General features: G+C 38.1%; 1 protein-coding gene across 7 annotated transcripts in view; it reads right to left on the minus strand.

Moving 5' to 3' along the window:
- Positions 1 to 13,480, minus strand: part of RAPGEF6 (Rap guanine nucleotide exchange factor 6) — a 119,014-nt gene that overhangs the window by 24,943 nt on the left and 80,591 nt on the right. For 4 of the 7 annotated variants that reach the window (XM_035338731.1, XM_035338733.1, XM_035338729.1 and 1 more), the window contains 12 exons: positions 13,209 to 13,345; positions 12,072 to 12,230; positions 11,378 to 11,530; positions 10,697 to 10,861; positions 9,278 to 9,385; positions 8,717 to 8,920; positions 7,848 to 7,956; positions 5,674 to 5,917; positions 5,205 to 5,362; positions 4,146 to 4,160; positions 1,982 to 2,222; positions 467 to 850 (listed from right to left, as the gene is read on the minus strand). In XM_035338731.1, coding sequence (XP_035194622.1) covers positions 467 to 850; positions 1,982 to 2,222; positions 4,146 to 4,160; positions 5,205 to 5,362; positions 5,674 to 5,917; positions 7,848 to 7,956; positions 8,717 to 8,920; positions 9,278 to 9,385; positions 10,697 to 10,861; positions 11,378 to 11,530; positions 12,072 to 12,230; positions 13,209 to 13,345 — 2,077 coding nt within the window. The remainder of the gene's footprint in view (positions 1 to 466; positions 851 to 1,981; positions 2,223 to 4,145; positions 4,161 to 5,204; positions 5,363 to 5,673; positions 5,918 to 7,847; positions 7,957 to 8,716; positions 8,921 to 9,277; positions 9,386 to 10,696; positions 10,862 to 11,377; positions 11,531 to 12,071; positions 12,231 to 13,208; positions 13,346 to 13,480) is intronic. The other 3 variants (XM_035338732.1, XM_035338735.1, XM_035338730.1) reach the window with 1 other exon arrangement.

A 13,480-nucleotide genomic window follows, 5' to 3' on the forward strand; every position in this document is an offset into this window, starting at 1 on the left:
GAAAAATTAAACTAAAACAAGACTGATTTGAGGAAGTCCTTACTATGAAAGGAATAAATAAAATAAATCTCATCATTGCAGATATGACTCAGTGCACACTGAAAAGTAACAATGAGAGAAAAAAGGGAAATTAGGTGCCAGAATCATAGAAAATGGCAGCAACTTTCAAGCAGGTCCCTGAAGCTCCTCAAACAGCATTTTTGTCCAAAACTATGCTATGTGATAGTTAAAGAAGAGACAATCATGTGAGCCACCGCAATGAGCCTGACCTTTGGTGGCTGAGGAAGGAGAAGAATGCAGTGACAATACATCTTTTTGTCCAAGCATTTTGAAAAGCTTGGCAGTTCTCTCAAAACTACCCAGCACCATCGGTAATATGCTCAAGATACACTTTTTTTTTCAGTTTAGATCAGCAGAATTGCTTTTGACACCAGGAATCAGATCTGACAAATGGGAAGTACTTTACCTTATAACTGCAAACATGGAATTGAAGTTCTTGCATTCTCGACAGTGGAGGGCGATTTTAATGAAATGCTTAATAATCTTCATTCGTTTGAGTTGGTTGGGCTCTGCTAAAATTTCCATGGCAACCCAGAATGTCTCTTGATTTATGACATCCTCAAACTGTTTCAGGTGGGCATTTCCTGTTTTGGAGTCCAGCTTATAGAGGTCATCGATGTATTCCGTAGGCTCGATGTTACGAAATAATTCAAAGTCTCTCATGGAAAGCTGAGTGGCGACCTCGATGGTGCTGAGCTGGAGGAGGGAAATTTGACTCTCTCTCAGTAGCTCTTGGGCATCCTCATCTGAGCATAACGTCTCTGTCTCCATATTGTTTTTTAGATAATACCTAATAACAAAATGTTAGAGAGACTCTTCAGAGGGTTTGTGAGCACAAAGACATTGAAGCATAGCAATCAGCCTGGATATTACGGACACCACAGAGGTGTTCACGTGAGAGCATTTCCACCTCACTGACATTCGAGAATAAGAGGCAAAGACAGAGACAGAAAGGGACAGCACAACCTTTGTACTTCAGCTGTTATAAAACACCACCATTTCTGAAGTAAAAACCTCATTCTCCAGCACTTTGAAAGCTGTTTTAGTCTACTTCCGTGCCAATGTTTTCTATGCCATACTCGGTAACATGCTGCAGTTTTCACCTTCAGAAAAAGGTCAGTTACTTTTCCATTTGTAAATTTAGCAGTAAAATAACATTTTAAATGCATGTTAGTCTTGAGAAATCTCTCATTAATGTATTTCTCCATTTCTTACACCAATTCAGTGTGGTTTCTCACATAAATTTGTGTGACATATTAATATTTACATGAAGCTCGCAGTATTCAGGAAATGAAAACGTAGCTGGAAAATTCATTTGCATGGTCCAAAGCAGTTCACTTTCAGACGCACAGAAGTTTATTCCTCATAAATCTCTTTGTTGCCTAGCAAAGACAACTAAAAATTTTTTTTTTTTTTACTGTAGCAAATCTTTTTCTGGTATGGATCAGGACATCAGATAAAGCTGGAACACTTTACATTTCTGAAAACTTTCCTAACAGTTTACATAAAAATGGAAGAATTTATCTCAGGTTAATATCAGTTCATTGCAACATGACATCATTGAGAAATTAATTGTATGCTTTAATCCTGAAGTACACATGGAAAGAGTCAGAAGAAATACAAGTTTTCTTTTTAAGTGCAAGCCACTATATATGTTATCCTAACCTGTTGACCTTAGTTGTCATCAAGAGAGCTCGCTGTAAAGTCAGGGAGGGGTTTTTGCATATGGAAAAGGAAGGTGAAACAGGAATGAAAGAGGTGAAGGAAGAGTAAGTTACTGACATTTGTTTGTCTGTTCTTCTAATAGATACCTGTCTATTTTCATTAAAACATCGTTCCCCAATGTTTCTTTTGGATGCTTCAATCCTAAAAGGCAAAGGCAAATAAATCCAAACTGAAATCAAAACAAGGGTGCCTTTACCGTCCATTGAGTTGAATCCTGTCGGCTAATTTTGAGAATTGATCTGGAAGTCTCCGCTGTTTGATGACTCCCTCAGGGCTGACAGACACTTCGCAGAGGGAATAAGTCTCCGGGGCTCCCGTCAAGTTGAATTCGTGCACTGCATGACTCACAACCTCCTTCGCTGTAGTGTCTTTGCTGATGATAATGTAACAGCTCTGCTGATCTGCCTTGAAAACTCTTATTACTTGGTCTGGAATATCTAAAACAACAGAAGAGCGCCTTTAACATATGAACCACTGTTCCTGTGAAAAGACAAAAGGTCATTTTCTCTATCCCTTGATAAATATTCATTTAAATAATCACTCTTTTCACCAAAATTTGAATGGAAAAAGAGGACTTCTCTCTGCAATTCCACAAGTGAACTTACATATTAGCTTATTACCACAAAGCACAAAACATCTACATAGCATATTACTATCCTGTACCCTGTCCTTCCCAGTGTGTCAAAACATTTGGAAGTATTGTTCCTTTCTGGCTCTTTTGCCTTTGTGTGATCCAGGACTGACACGAGTGCCCCAAGTGCTCCTCCTGCAGTCAGAAAACCATCGAGCACACACGTGCGAGCTGCAGGCAAAGGTACATGGAGGAGAAGGGAGATTTGGTTGCTTCTGCATCCAGCTGCAAGCTTGCTCTCTCAACCTGAAGAAACTGAACTAAGCTGCTGCCAGCAGTTAATTCTTTTGCTAGTGTGCTTATATAGAACATATTTTATGAATTATAAATGCATCAGAAACAGCTTTATCTGGGGGCACCCTACAGCACGAAACAAATATCCAAAGAAACACACATTTAGTCTACAACTTGATGCTTGGAAATAGTTATCTCCATTAGAGTTATTACAGCAGACTTCATTCTCAAAATCAAGCTGACGGGGGGAAAACAAGTTATCAAAAGTCAGGGTGAGGTAAGTAAAAGCTCATGGGAACACAATTTTTTCCCTCCATAAAATCCGACAACTAGACATTCATGGGTGTTCTGCAGAACTGAAAAGGAGGAAGGCTCTCACCAAGCCCTCAGCCACATCCTCCAAGCTTGCAGCTATTCAAAAAAATCTGTCTGAGGTGAGCGTGTCAGTAAGTCTCGTATTGGAGATGCCCATGGCTATTGTAGAGGTCAGGGTTCCAGATGCCTTGGGGAAGGTGATGGGAAGGCAGCCCCTGCTCGAGGGAACCAGCACCCCGGGGGCACTCTGTCCTGCGCTGGTGTCAAGCTTTACATTGAAAAAAAAAACTGAAAACTAATTCTACTGTTTCATTATTATGATTACCACACATGGTCATACCAGAATAGTCACATTAATGGTTTGGGGCTAGCTGACGTGAATGGGGGCAATAAAAGAGGAAAGTAAGTGTTAAAGCCTCATTTCAGAGTGAAAGCGGTGAGTGATACACTGAATAATTTGGGAAATGCCTGCACTCATAAAAACCATCACAAATTAACAGAAGAGCCAAAGCATGTATACCATGGCATTAAAATACCTAAAAATCAGAATGCACTCAAGTTTAATGCCAAAACTGAAACATAATATGTAATTTGGAAAAAGAGAAAAACCACCATGCAACCAACACACAGAGTAACTTTTAAGTACCAGCTAATAGAAACTCATACGACAATCACGTGCCCATCTTCAGGGTCTTTTCTTTAAAGCAGGGAAATATTAGTAAAACTTACTTTTCTACACAATTCAAGTCATGGGGACAATACAAAACACATTTCCAGTTTGCATGCAGAAAGTTTTAGTTACACAGAGTCCAACAAAACAACAAGCTAAATCTCAAACTACATTATCATCCAAAGCTCCAATTTCTATAAAAGGGACGTAAGCAATTTCATTCTTGTAAAGCAAGGTCCCAGCGAAGTAACCTGCCAAAGGTCATTCAGTGGGTCAGTGGCAGAAACGGGAATAAAATGCAGGTATTCACAACCTCGGTCCAGCAGCCTGACATGAGATTAAAGTGCCCATAAGGTGAACCTGTTGTCTCCTTTTACTAAAGGGAAGGCTACAGGGCACATGACTATCTAATGTCCTGACAGTATAACTACATCAATGCAACATGTTAGGTCTAATAGGCAAGCCATGCAATATTAAGGTCTTCAGGATGCCATACATCAGGATACTTACAGTAAAACCCAACAGCTGCAGGCAGAAAAAAAAAAAAGAAAAAAAAAATGTGTCAACATCAAATCAAGACTTAGATGTTTACAAAACTTATCATAAGTATGTATTACATGGTCAGAAGTAATTTGGTTTCTCTGCCATTCAAAAGTGGCTGTATACTTGTTATAGGAAACTTGAAGTAAAGATAAGAACCAGTTATCCACAGCTCCTATTATGCAGTAACTTGTACAGTATCAAATGAATATTCTTAGAGAAAACATGAGTAGCTCACCCATGCAGACAGAAAGAAACTGGATTTGCAGGAAAAAAAAAAAGGAACTTATTTGCTATGGGTATTTATGCATTTGATAGGATATATTTGTCCCTTTTAAAGGGGAAATGTGCAAGTTTACATAAACGTAAGTCATAGCCAGAAGGCACTTTACAAAATAAATAATTATGCACAGAACCTACATCTGAAATAGGGAAACATGATTCTGACTTTACATGTTTACAGGCAGCTGCATGTAAAATACATGTAAAAATTGTGTTCCTACAAGTACCAGCAATGGAAGCCCACACTACAAATCTCAAAACACTTTTCAGTTTTTCAGACATACAACTGAATGAACTTAATGTCTGTAAAGCATTAAAAATTAATAATGCTGTGTTGGTACCACAGTTCTATTCTACCTGCCATACTGCTTGAAATAAATATTCAAAGAAGATGGATGGGGAAGTCAGGTCACCAGGACTGCTGATATTGGGCAAAGATAAAACAAGATAAGCGCAGAGGAAGACAACCTGCTTCCACCAGAGCTCTGGTAAACCGAGGATACTTATAGGTGGCAAAATGCATTTCTTTGTAAAAAAGAAACTAGGCCTCACATTACAAAAAAGCAGGCAAGTAGGGTTTGGGCAGTTTGCATCTTCAGTGAATCACCAGTTTGGACCTGTTAGGGTGACAGGATAAAGAGGTAACCGCACTAAGCGTGTTTGAAGCTGGTAAAAAGATGCAACTCCACCCCCTAAACTAGCTGCCTTGTAATTATCCTATAACTCAAGCTAACACTGCTGTTTTACCTGAAGGATTAGAGAAATCCAGGATGCTAGTTGTAGGCTGCAACAGGTCGGGGCTACTGGATGAGAGCGTGCCCGGAATAGGCATGATGGCCAGGCTGTGCCGGCACTGCCGGGTCCCAACAATGCTGTCATCCTGTGACTGGCTCACGCTGCCGTCACTGCAAAACAGGTTTGTTTCGATTAGGTGTGTGAAGATCCTTATATTCATCTCAGGATGGATGAATCTTGGAAAAAATAACGGCAGTCATGTTTTAATAACAAATGGTAGATGAGCTTTCAAAACATGGAGAGAGGAAAGCGTATCTGATACTGTTCACTGGGAGACAAAAGATATTTTGGCCTTGTTATGCAGTTATGGGTCAGATTTGCTGTGTTTAGAATATAAGAAAAGCAGCGTAGACATGACTGAAAATGCTAAGCAGCTTTAATTAAGGAAAAGATACTGTTTGACCAGAAGAGTTTGACACACCTGAACAGTTTTGGAGGCAAGATGCTGAATCGAGTCTTGTCTAAAATTTTCCTGATTCTGTTTCTCCCACCAGATACAGTGTTTGCTTTCATTTTTTTGTTTCCTTTTTCACGGGGAAACATCTGTTCCACATCTCCAGGCATATCTGGGATGGAATAACGGTTGTTTTTCTTTTCCGCAATTTTTGGAATATGTGGAATTCCATTCTTCTCTTGCCCTATCCTGCAGAGCAGCTCTTTAAACACTGTAAGAAGAGATACAAATGTTGTGATTTACCTTTGTACACTTAAGCTTTCACATTACATGCTTCTTTCCTCAAACCACATACCCACAGAAAAAGTGAACCAAAGAGTCAAAAAAAAAGAAAAAAAAAAAGTGAATCAAAGAGTCCGAAACCAAAAATGCAATGCATTGCCAAGCCAGGCTCTGTATTACATTTAGTTTTGATTCTAAGGGTGTGGCTCTCTTCCCATTTAAGTTTTGCCCTGGAGTTCCTTGGCAGAAAATGTTTAATCAAAATCACGAACCACTCTGCATAGCAGGATTCTCCCAGCTACTTTTGAAATTCGCACATACCACGGCAAATTTAAGAGCTATTCTACCCTTCACTAAGATCAATAACAAGGAACCACTCTGTTCACATCAATCAACTCTATGTATTTATTGATTTTTTGTCTGAATCTTTAGGTAACAGAATGCAGACACTTCCTCAAGAACAATTTCAAGGTGGACTAACATTTTATCCCCCCCCACACACCTTTTTGGTTTAAGTAATACGTAAGGCACATCAAATTTCCTATTGCATTTATCAAGCTAAGCCAGTCTATTACTGACATTCCTAGAAGATAGAATTCTATGGAAAAAAATAGTCTTCATCATTTGTGTTTCTTCCCACAAATAAAAGGTACAAACAAACTGTTCAAATTGGGTTATTGATGCATAACGTTTTGTTTGGTTTTAAGTCTCTCCCAGAAATTTGTTATTTTCTGTTGAAATCATGGTACGGGGAAAATGCAGGGCTGTACAGAGCCAATTTCCAAGGTCCTAGGAACATGGCAATAAACGGGCCTGTATCTATACTCGTAGTCAAATTGCGTATTTCTATTATGTAACACAATTTATGGCTACAAGCCTTCACTATATAAATTCAAATGTAAGAATGGTGATTGCTCATTGTCAGCACCAGGTGCTCAAAAGGACAGAATAATAAGTACTGCAGTTGAAAAAAAAAGCTTTGAGACGTGAATTCATTAAAATGTATCAGAGAAATCAGCTGGAAGTTTTATCATCTAGCAGGAGAAGGGGTTAAAATCCACTTGCACGTAACTACCACTGCCTTGGTTGCAGTCATGCTTTATTTTATGTTGTTTGATATTAGACTAGACCACTGATTACAGTAGTCTTATGCTTTTTCAGAATTATGATAATAAGCAACTGCTAAGACCTTAAAACTTTTTACCTGCACAGAGATAACCAGAAAATCATAAAAATAAAAGAAAATCCATATGGAACAAGGGCAGGTGACCACAGGAAGACAATAAAAGAAGGAAACCATCATTAGCTCTCAGATACAACTACAGAGGAAGAATCTGTCCTGTACATACAGTCTCGTTCTTTCTGTAGCTATGGTTATTCTGTTTCCTGAACAGGATTATGGAAAAAGAACAGATGGTTTGACTGAGATTTTAAAAGAGGTTTAATATGTTTATACTCACACTGACAATTAAAAGCTAACATTTATATACCATACCACTTTTTATATTCCCTTATCGATTTTAGATATAAAGGCAATTTGTCCTACCGTTCTTACAACCATTATAAAAAGTTTTATGAAAATCCAGTTTTACATTTCTGCTGTTTCTTGGCAAAATATTTTGGCCCAGATCCCTTGGCTCTGCGTCAGCCATATCACATGAAGGGACACTAAAGCCGCTTAAGCAGTCATTTGAGGATTTCTCAGGGAGCGGAGGGCTGGCTATGCTGGCCTTGCGCCACCCAATGTGCAAGTCCTTGGCACACAAAAATGTATCTGAGCAAATGGAGGCACAATGAGGGGACTCCTGCACACTCTTTCACTTCTCGAGCAAGTTGGAAGAAAGTTGAAATCCTATTCTAAAACCAGAAGGACTGTTTTTTTGGTCACATACACAGAAAAACATGTAAAGTCTACTCACCAAAAATGTTTGTTTTTACGGTAATGGAGAGATGAGTATTGTTCCTCAAGATTTCCAGAGCTTTCACAAAGGTAATATTCTCGAAGTTCTGCCCATTTACTTCCATTATCTTTAAGAAGAAATACAAAACAATTACAACAGCCGTCTATAATGGAGTTACAACAGTCACAAATATAAATGTGATAACACAAGCACATTAAAAACTTTCCAGAGGTTATCATATCGTATTTACAGTAGTTGTAGCATGAAAGTATTCCTTGTAAAATCACTATTTGGATCACTTCAGTGAAGATGCATTCTGTAAACAAGCCAGGACCTCCATCGCTACCTGCCAACTATTGTAACCAAATTTATCTTCTGCAATAGGCACAACAGTTAGGAACTGCAACTCTAACAAAATCAGTGGATCACCAACTGATTGGATCACCAGCTGCAGACCTGATGTTATAACCCAAGGGCAGACCTGCAGCTGCTGTGACCTGAGGCTCCACCAACCTCAAACTGATGCTGTATGCTAGATGAAAAACCAGCCAACCAACCTATTTGATGGCTTCAACCTAACTACGTCTCCTTTAAGAAAGTTCCCTAAAACAACCACAACTTGGTTTCTTTTCCCATTCCGTTTTTGAAATGTTTCAAAAACTATTTATTAGAAACATACTTAACACACAAACCTAGAGCTGAACTGTGGTATCAAAATAGTGTGATGTATAGAGAGAGGTTTTTTGTTGCTGGTGGGGTTTTATTGTTTGGTTGTGTTTTGTTTTGTGTTTTTTTTTTTTTCTTTTTACTTTTTAAAGTCATTTGAACCAGATTTTTTCTTTTTAAATTAAGAGATTGATGTTTAAAATTAACTTTGCTCTTTTTACCTGATCACCACGCTTAAGCCCAGCTTCTGCTGCTTTACTGCCCGTTTCCACGGTCTCTACAAAAATACCAAAACCCTTGTCGCTTCCTCCAAGGAGGCTGAAAAAGAGAGGTGAGTCTCTAGAAGGCTTTTGCAAAGTAATTTGTCTCCATTTTGCCTTGGCAGCACAAGCAATATTCAGCAATCTGAGATGTCCTTTCATTTTCTGTAACACAGAAGACATAAAATGGAGTGTAATGTTTCTTTTATTAGAAATGGAGAAAAAATTGTTTAAAAGAATAAAAAGTGCCGGAAAAAGAAATTATGATCCTACGTATCCAAATCTTACTAAATAAACTTTGCATTACTGCAAAAGAGGACAAAGATGCATAAATGAGTGCCATATGTACTATTTTATACAAGCTTTGTACCTAAGTTTATATTTAAGAACAAATACATACATGTTAAAAGCCACCTTTAACTGCTTTCTTATAGACTACAACGTGTTAATCCCTGGTAACATATTGGAAAATGAAAATGCATGACATCAGAAAGTGTGGCAGTCATTCTTTTTTGCTCCTACCGTATTTTCTAAGTTCTTCTCAAATTCTTCTAGAAATCGAGTCATAGCAGGGTCACCTTCAAAGTCATTAAAATGGTTGTTCACCCACAGTAAGACCACTCTGGTAACCTGAAAAAAAAAAGTATGCATAAAGGTATTTGTGTTTTTTTCTCCTCTATAAGCAAAGAAGAATACGAGGACATGACAGAATAACTTGTGACAGATTAATGCATCCGTTAACAGAAGCAGAAACCATGTGCACTTGAAATCGTTTCCTGATTTCCTTTAGTTGTGGAATCAAATGAAGAACTAAGAAACAAACATTTTTGTATCTAGCTGATTACATCACCTCATACTTACTGTTGCAAAAATCTATCTTTGGTTATCGCTTCTCTATGCCATTTATTAAATGTATCTTTTTAAAGCATCCTAATTACCTCCTCTCCTAGGAAGTTTCTAGGATGTATACTGTAATAGTGAAACAAACAAAGGGCCTTTCTTCTGTTTTTTTAAGTTAAACGTATGGGTTGCTTTTTTATGTGCTACGGAGTTACTACCATTCATGATAAAGACAGTCTGGCAACTATTTTATCCATCCATTCTATTTTTTAAAAAGTTAATCTGTAGCAGTTTCTCTTCTTTCTCTTCTTCTTTCTTTCTTTTATTTGCTAAAACAGTTTTCTTTACTTCTTTAAATTCCTGTTCTTAAAAAACAGTAGTTGCCAAAATGTGCTGCATGGAAAAAGAGGAGAAGCAGCAACCATAGGAAAGGATCCCAGCAAATTTTCTCCACCATAAAAAAAAAAAAAAAAAAAAAAAAAGTGTGCTGTTTGGATAGTTTTCAGCTCAAATCTAGAACATATAAAACTGCTGGCTAAGAATTTTACTGCCATGATTTTCAACAAATAGGACATGAATACAAATTCCAAGCTAGGTATATTTTTCATGTGCGTACAGCTGCACAGAGTTGAACCTGGTTCTATTTACAGAAGTGTTTTTATCAGCTTCATCTGTCTTGAGCACAGTTTACTTCAAGTACACTTTGTAATAAGCTGCTCTAATAAAATGGGCTCAATACACTGAAAAGCTCTACAGAAGAAAATTATGGAAGACAAGCATAATGCTGCTGTGAGAACAAAAGTGATAAGTCCAAGAGATCACAGCCACAATTTCTGTGAATTGCTGGTGTAAAAGGACTTCAGAGAGACTGGCATTTACATCTTAAAATTAAATAGAAAACAGTATTTACCATTCCACAGAAGAAAAGCACTGACAAACCTAACTTTGGAGAGTGCAGGATTATTCCTTGATATTACTAACAAATACTTGGCTTTAAATTAGTTCATTTAAAAATAGCTGCAGTATAATGCTAGCGATACAAAAAGGAATCGATTTGGAGAAATTTTCACTACAAATACTAATCTGTAGTCTCAAACCAACCTTATCCCTGAGGCTGTCCACCGTGAACCACTCCAACAGTTTATTTCCAACTTCCAAGGGGCTTGTTAGAAATGTTCTGTACGTTAGAAGGAAATCTTCAATGTAAGTAGGATCCACAATGGAATGTTCTTCTATTAAGTGCATGATGAGTCGCTCAGGTGTTGCCTGAAAAAAATAAATGCAAATAAAGCTGCTATCTCCCATCACTACCTCTCTCTAGAGAGTACCTCAGCATAATACCATGTGAGCAGTATACACCTTTTTCAATTTTCAGTTTAAAAAAAATGAAGGAAAAAAAAAAAACACTAATGTATTTAAATCAAGTCTTTAGCTTTTGCATAGCTAATCATTTCTGGCCTGTTGGCCAGAACAATCAGTAACATCCCATAACTTTGTTTATAATGTTTAGAACAGTTTAAGTTCTTCCAAACTACAAAAAATAGATCAGTATGTAAGGACGCACAAGAAGTGCTCCCAAAACAAAACTCAATATGTGTTCTGAACAGGTCTAGCTTTATTAAAAGGGAGATGGAAATAGACTTGTAGAATAATATAAATTCCTTTGAATTAAATCTTTGATTTAAGACAAGCAAGACTGAACGTGTGTTCTAAATCAAAATTGTACTTATTAATAAACGTTTAATAGATTAACATTAAGAGAAAGCATGGGAAGAAATTCACCTTGATAACTATGTGTCCTTTTCTGGTTCCACTGCGGTCCAGCTCCCTGTGCTCCTTTACCATAACAATTTCTCCTTCTTCCTCGACTTTGTGAGTGTTTTTTTCCACGTGGTTCAGAATTCTCCAATAGTCTTGCTGGGCTATACACACAAACTGCCCCCAGGCAACACGTGATTGTTAATATTTAAAACGTGAATGTATCCCCCTGCCCCATGTCTGGGCTGCTTTGATAGCACAGCATTTGTTACCAGCCCCAGTCTGTTCTGCTCAATTACACGAGAAAGTTGTAATTAGAAGCCAATGGAACTGGTCACCACCTTACACTTCCAAAAGGTTGTTCTCAAAAGGTTATACATAAAGGGAACAAAATCTGCAAGAGGTGGAAAAGTCTATTTTCTGCTTATCTGTTATTACTGCATGTCAATCACATAGAAAGCATGACTAGGGTGGACTAAGCTTACATTTCAGCACAAAGCAGAAGTTCCTGTCTCTCACACAATAGCAGTGTGAAATAAATCTCAGCTACTGAAAGAGGGTACGACTAATCTAACAGCAGCAGAGCTCGTGACCCATCAAATACCAACATCCTTTTTTCTGCTCCTGAATAAAGATCACGCCTTGAGATACAACTAGTCTGCTTTCTTTTGTTAGATGTTTAAAAATATGAGGTAGTTGTATAGAATTGTGATCTTACCTGACAATCATCTACTTTGGTTCTGACCACTCCATTCATGTACTGTTTGTCCAGAGAGGGAGTAATCCCAAAACTATTTCCCATGCAGAGACTCTCACTCTTCCCATCAGGATAGCTGATCTCCACTGTGCCATTTAAAATAACATACCAAGAATCGAGCTAGAGGGAGTAAAAAAGCTAATTTAAAAAGTGAAGCTCATTCAGCAGCTTTCATAAGCTGTTCCAACGCTCCCGTCTCAGAAAGCCTTATTCTTGCAGTTTCCAGTTTGTTGCCACCACAGCTCTGCAACGTTTAATTCACTAGAAATGCACACTGTAAGGCAAGCAATAAAGCTGAGTGAAACAAGAATGCTTTTCAGCATTCTTCATTCGTTTCAGTATTAATTCAGTAGGGAGCAATGCTGATGAATAGATTGCTTTTTAATTAGTGTGCTAATTACTACAGTATATTTATACTATTTAGTGAGTATGAACACTCTTCCCCCACATGCCCACTTGGTCACTAACAGAGATTAGAGTCCACACAGTCCTCACGGAGAGATGACCTGCTACAGACATTCCAGATTTCTTGAACAAAGGACAGGGAAAGACTTCAAGGTAACGATTCAGAGCACCTACAGTGGGAGCCTGACCACTTATTTGAACATCTGAATGTGTAGGGAAACTGCTTCTAATTTAGACATTAAGGTCATAATTTTTTAGATATAATTTGTTTAGATGTTAAGGTTATACATGTTGGTATGTAAAAAAAAAACTGTATGATAATAAAAGTGTTATTTTACCAATGGAAATGATGCATTCTTCTGTGCTACAGGTAAAACCCTTATAAACAAACGCTTTTAGATATTAGCACTTAAACAGATAACAACCCACAGCATAAGCTATAGAACACTGGTGGTTTTGTTCATCTCAACCATGCTGAAGTCCTGAACAGGGACGTCTGTAAGATTCACCCTGCATGTTACTAAGAGATGGACTAAGGTTTGAGGATTTTGGAAGTGAGTCACGGCAAGAGAAAAATTCCCTAGCCTTCAGGTGCGGGAGTGGTACAGAGAACATCTCCCTGCCCTCTCCCCCAGCTGCCCTCGCTGATCTTCTACCTATGGTGGTCAAATCATGCTGTGTGCAGTTACTTACTTCTTGTCCATCTTCAAGTATGATGGCTCCTGCTTGCTCTACTACTTCAAATATCATCACTGAGCAAAGTTCTCTTCTTACAGACATAGTCATGTTTGCAAAGGCCGGGAGTTGATGCATAAATTCCAATAATTGCTCTGTTAGACAAAGGAAACATTGGTATGAAGACTGCAAGGCCCTGGGGCTCCTTAGATACCTTACCCTCCCACCGGTATATTAAAGCTCAGTTTAATTCACGGAAGGAATTGCTCAGTGGTATTACAATCCCTTTT

The sequence above is a fragment of the Oxyura jamaicensis genome, chromosome 13 (genome assembly GCF_011077185.1).
Source record: "Oxyura jamaicensis isolate SHBP4307 breed ruddy duck chromosome 13, BPBGC_Ojam_1.0, whole genome shotgun sequence".
In the NCBI taxonomy this organism is placed as follows: domain Eukaryota; kingdom Metazoa; phylum Chordata; class Aves; order Anseriformes; family Anatidae; genus Oxyura; species Oxyura jamaicensis.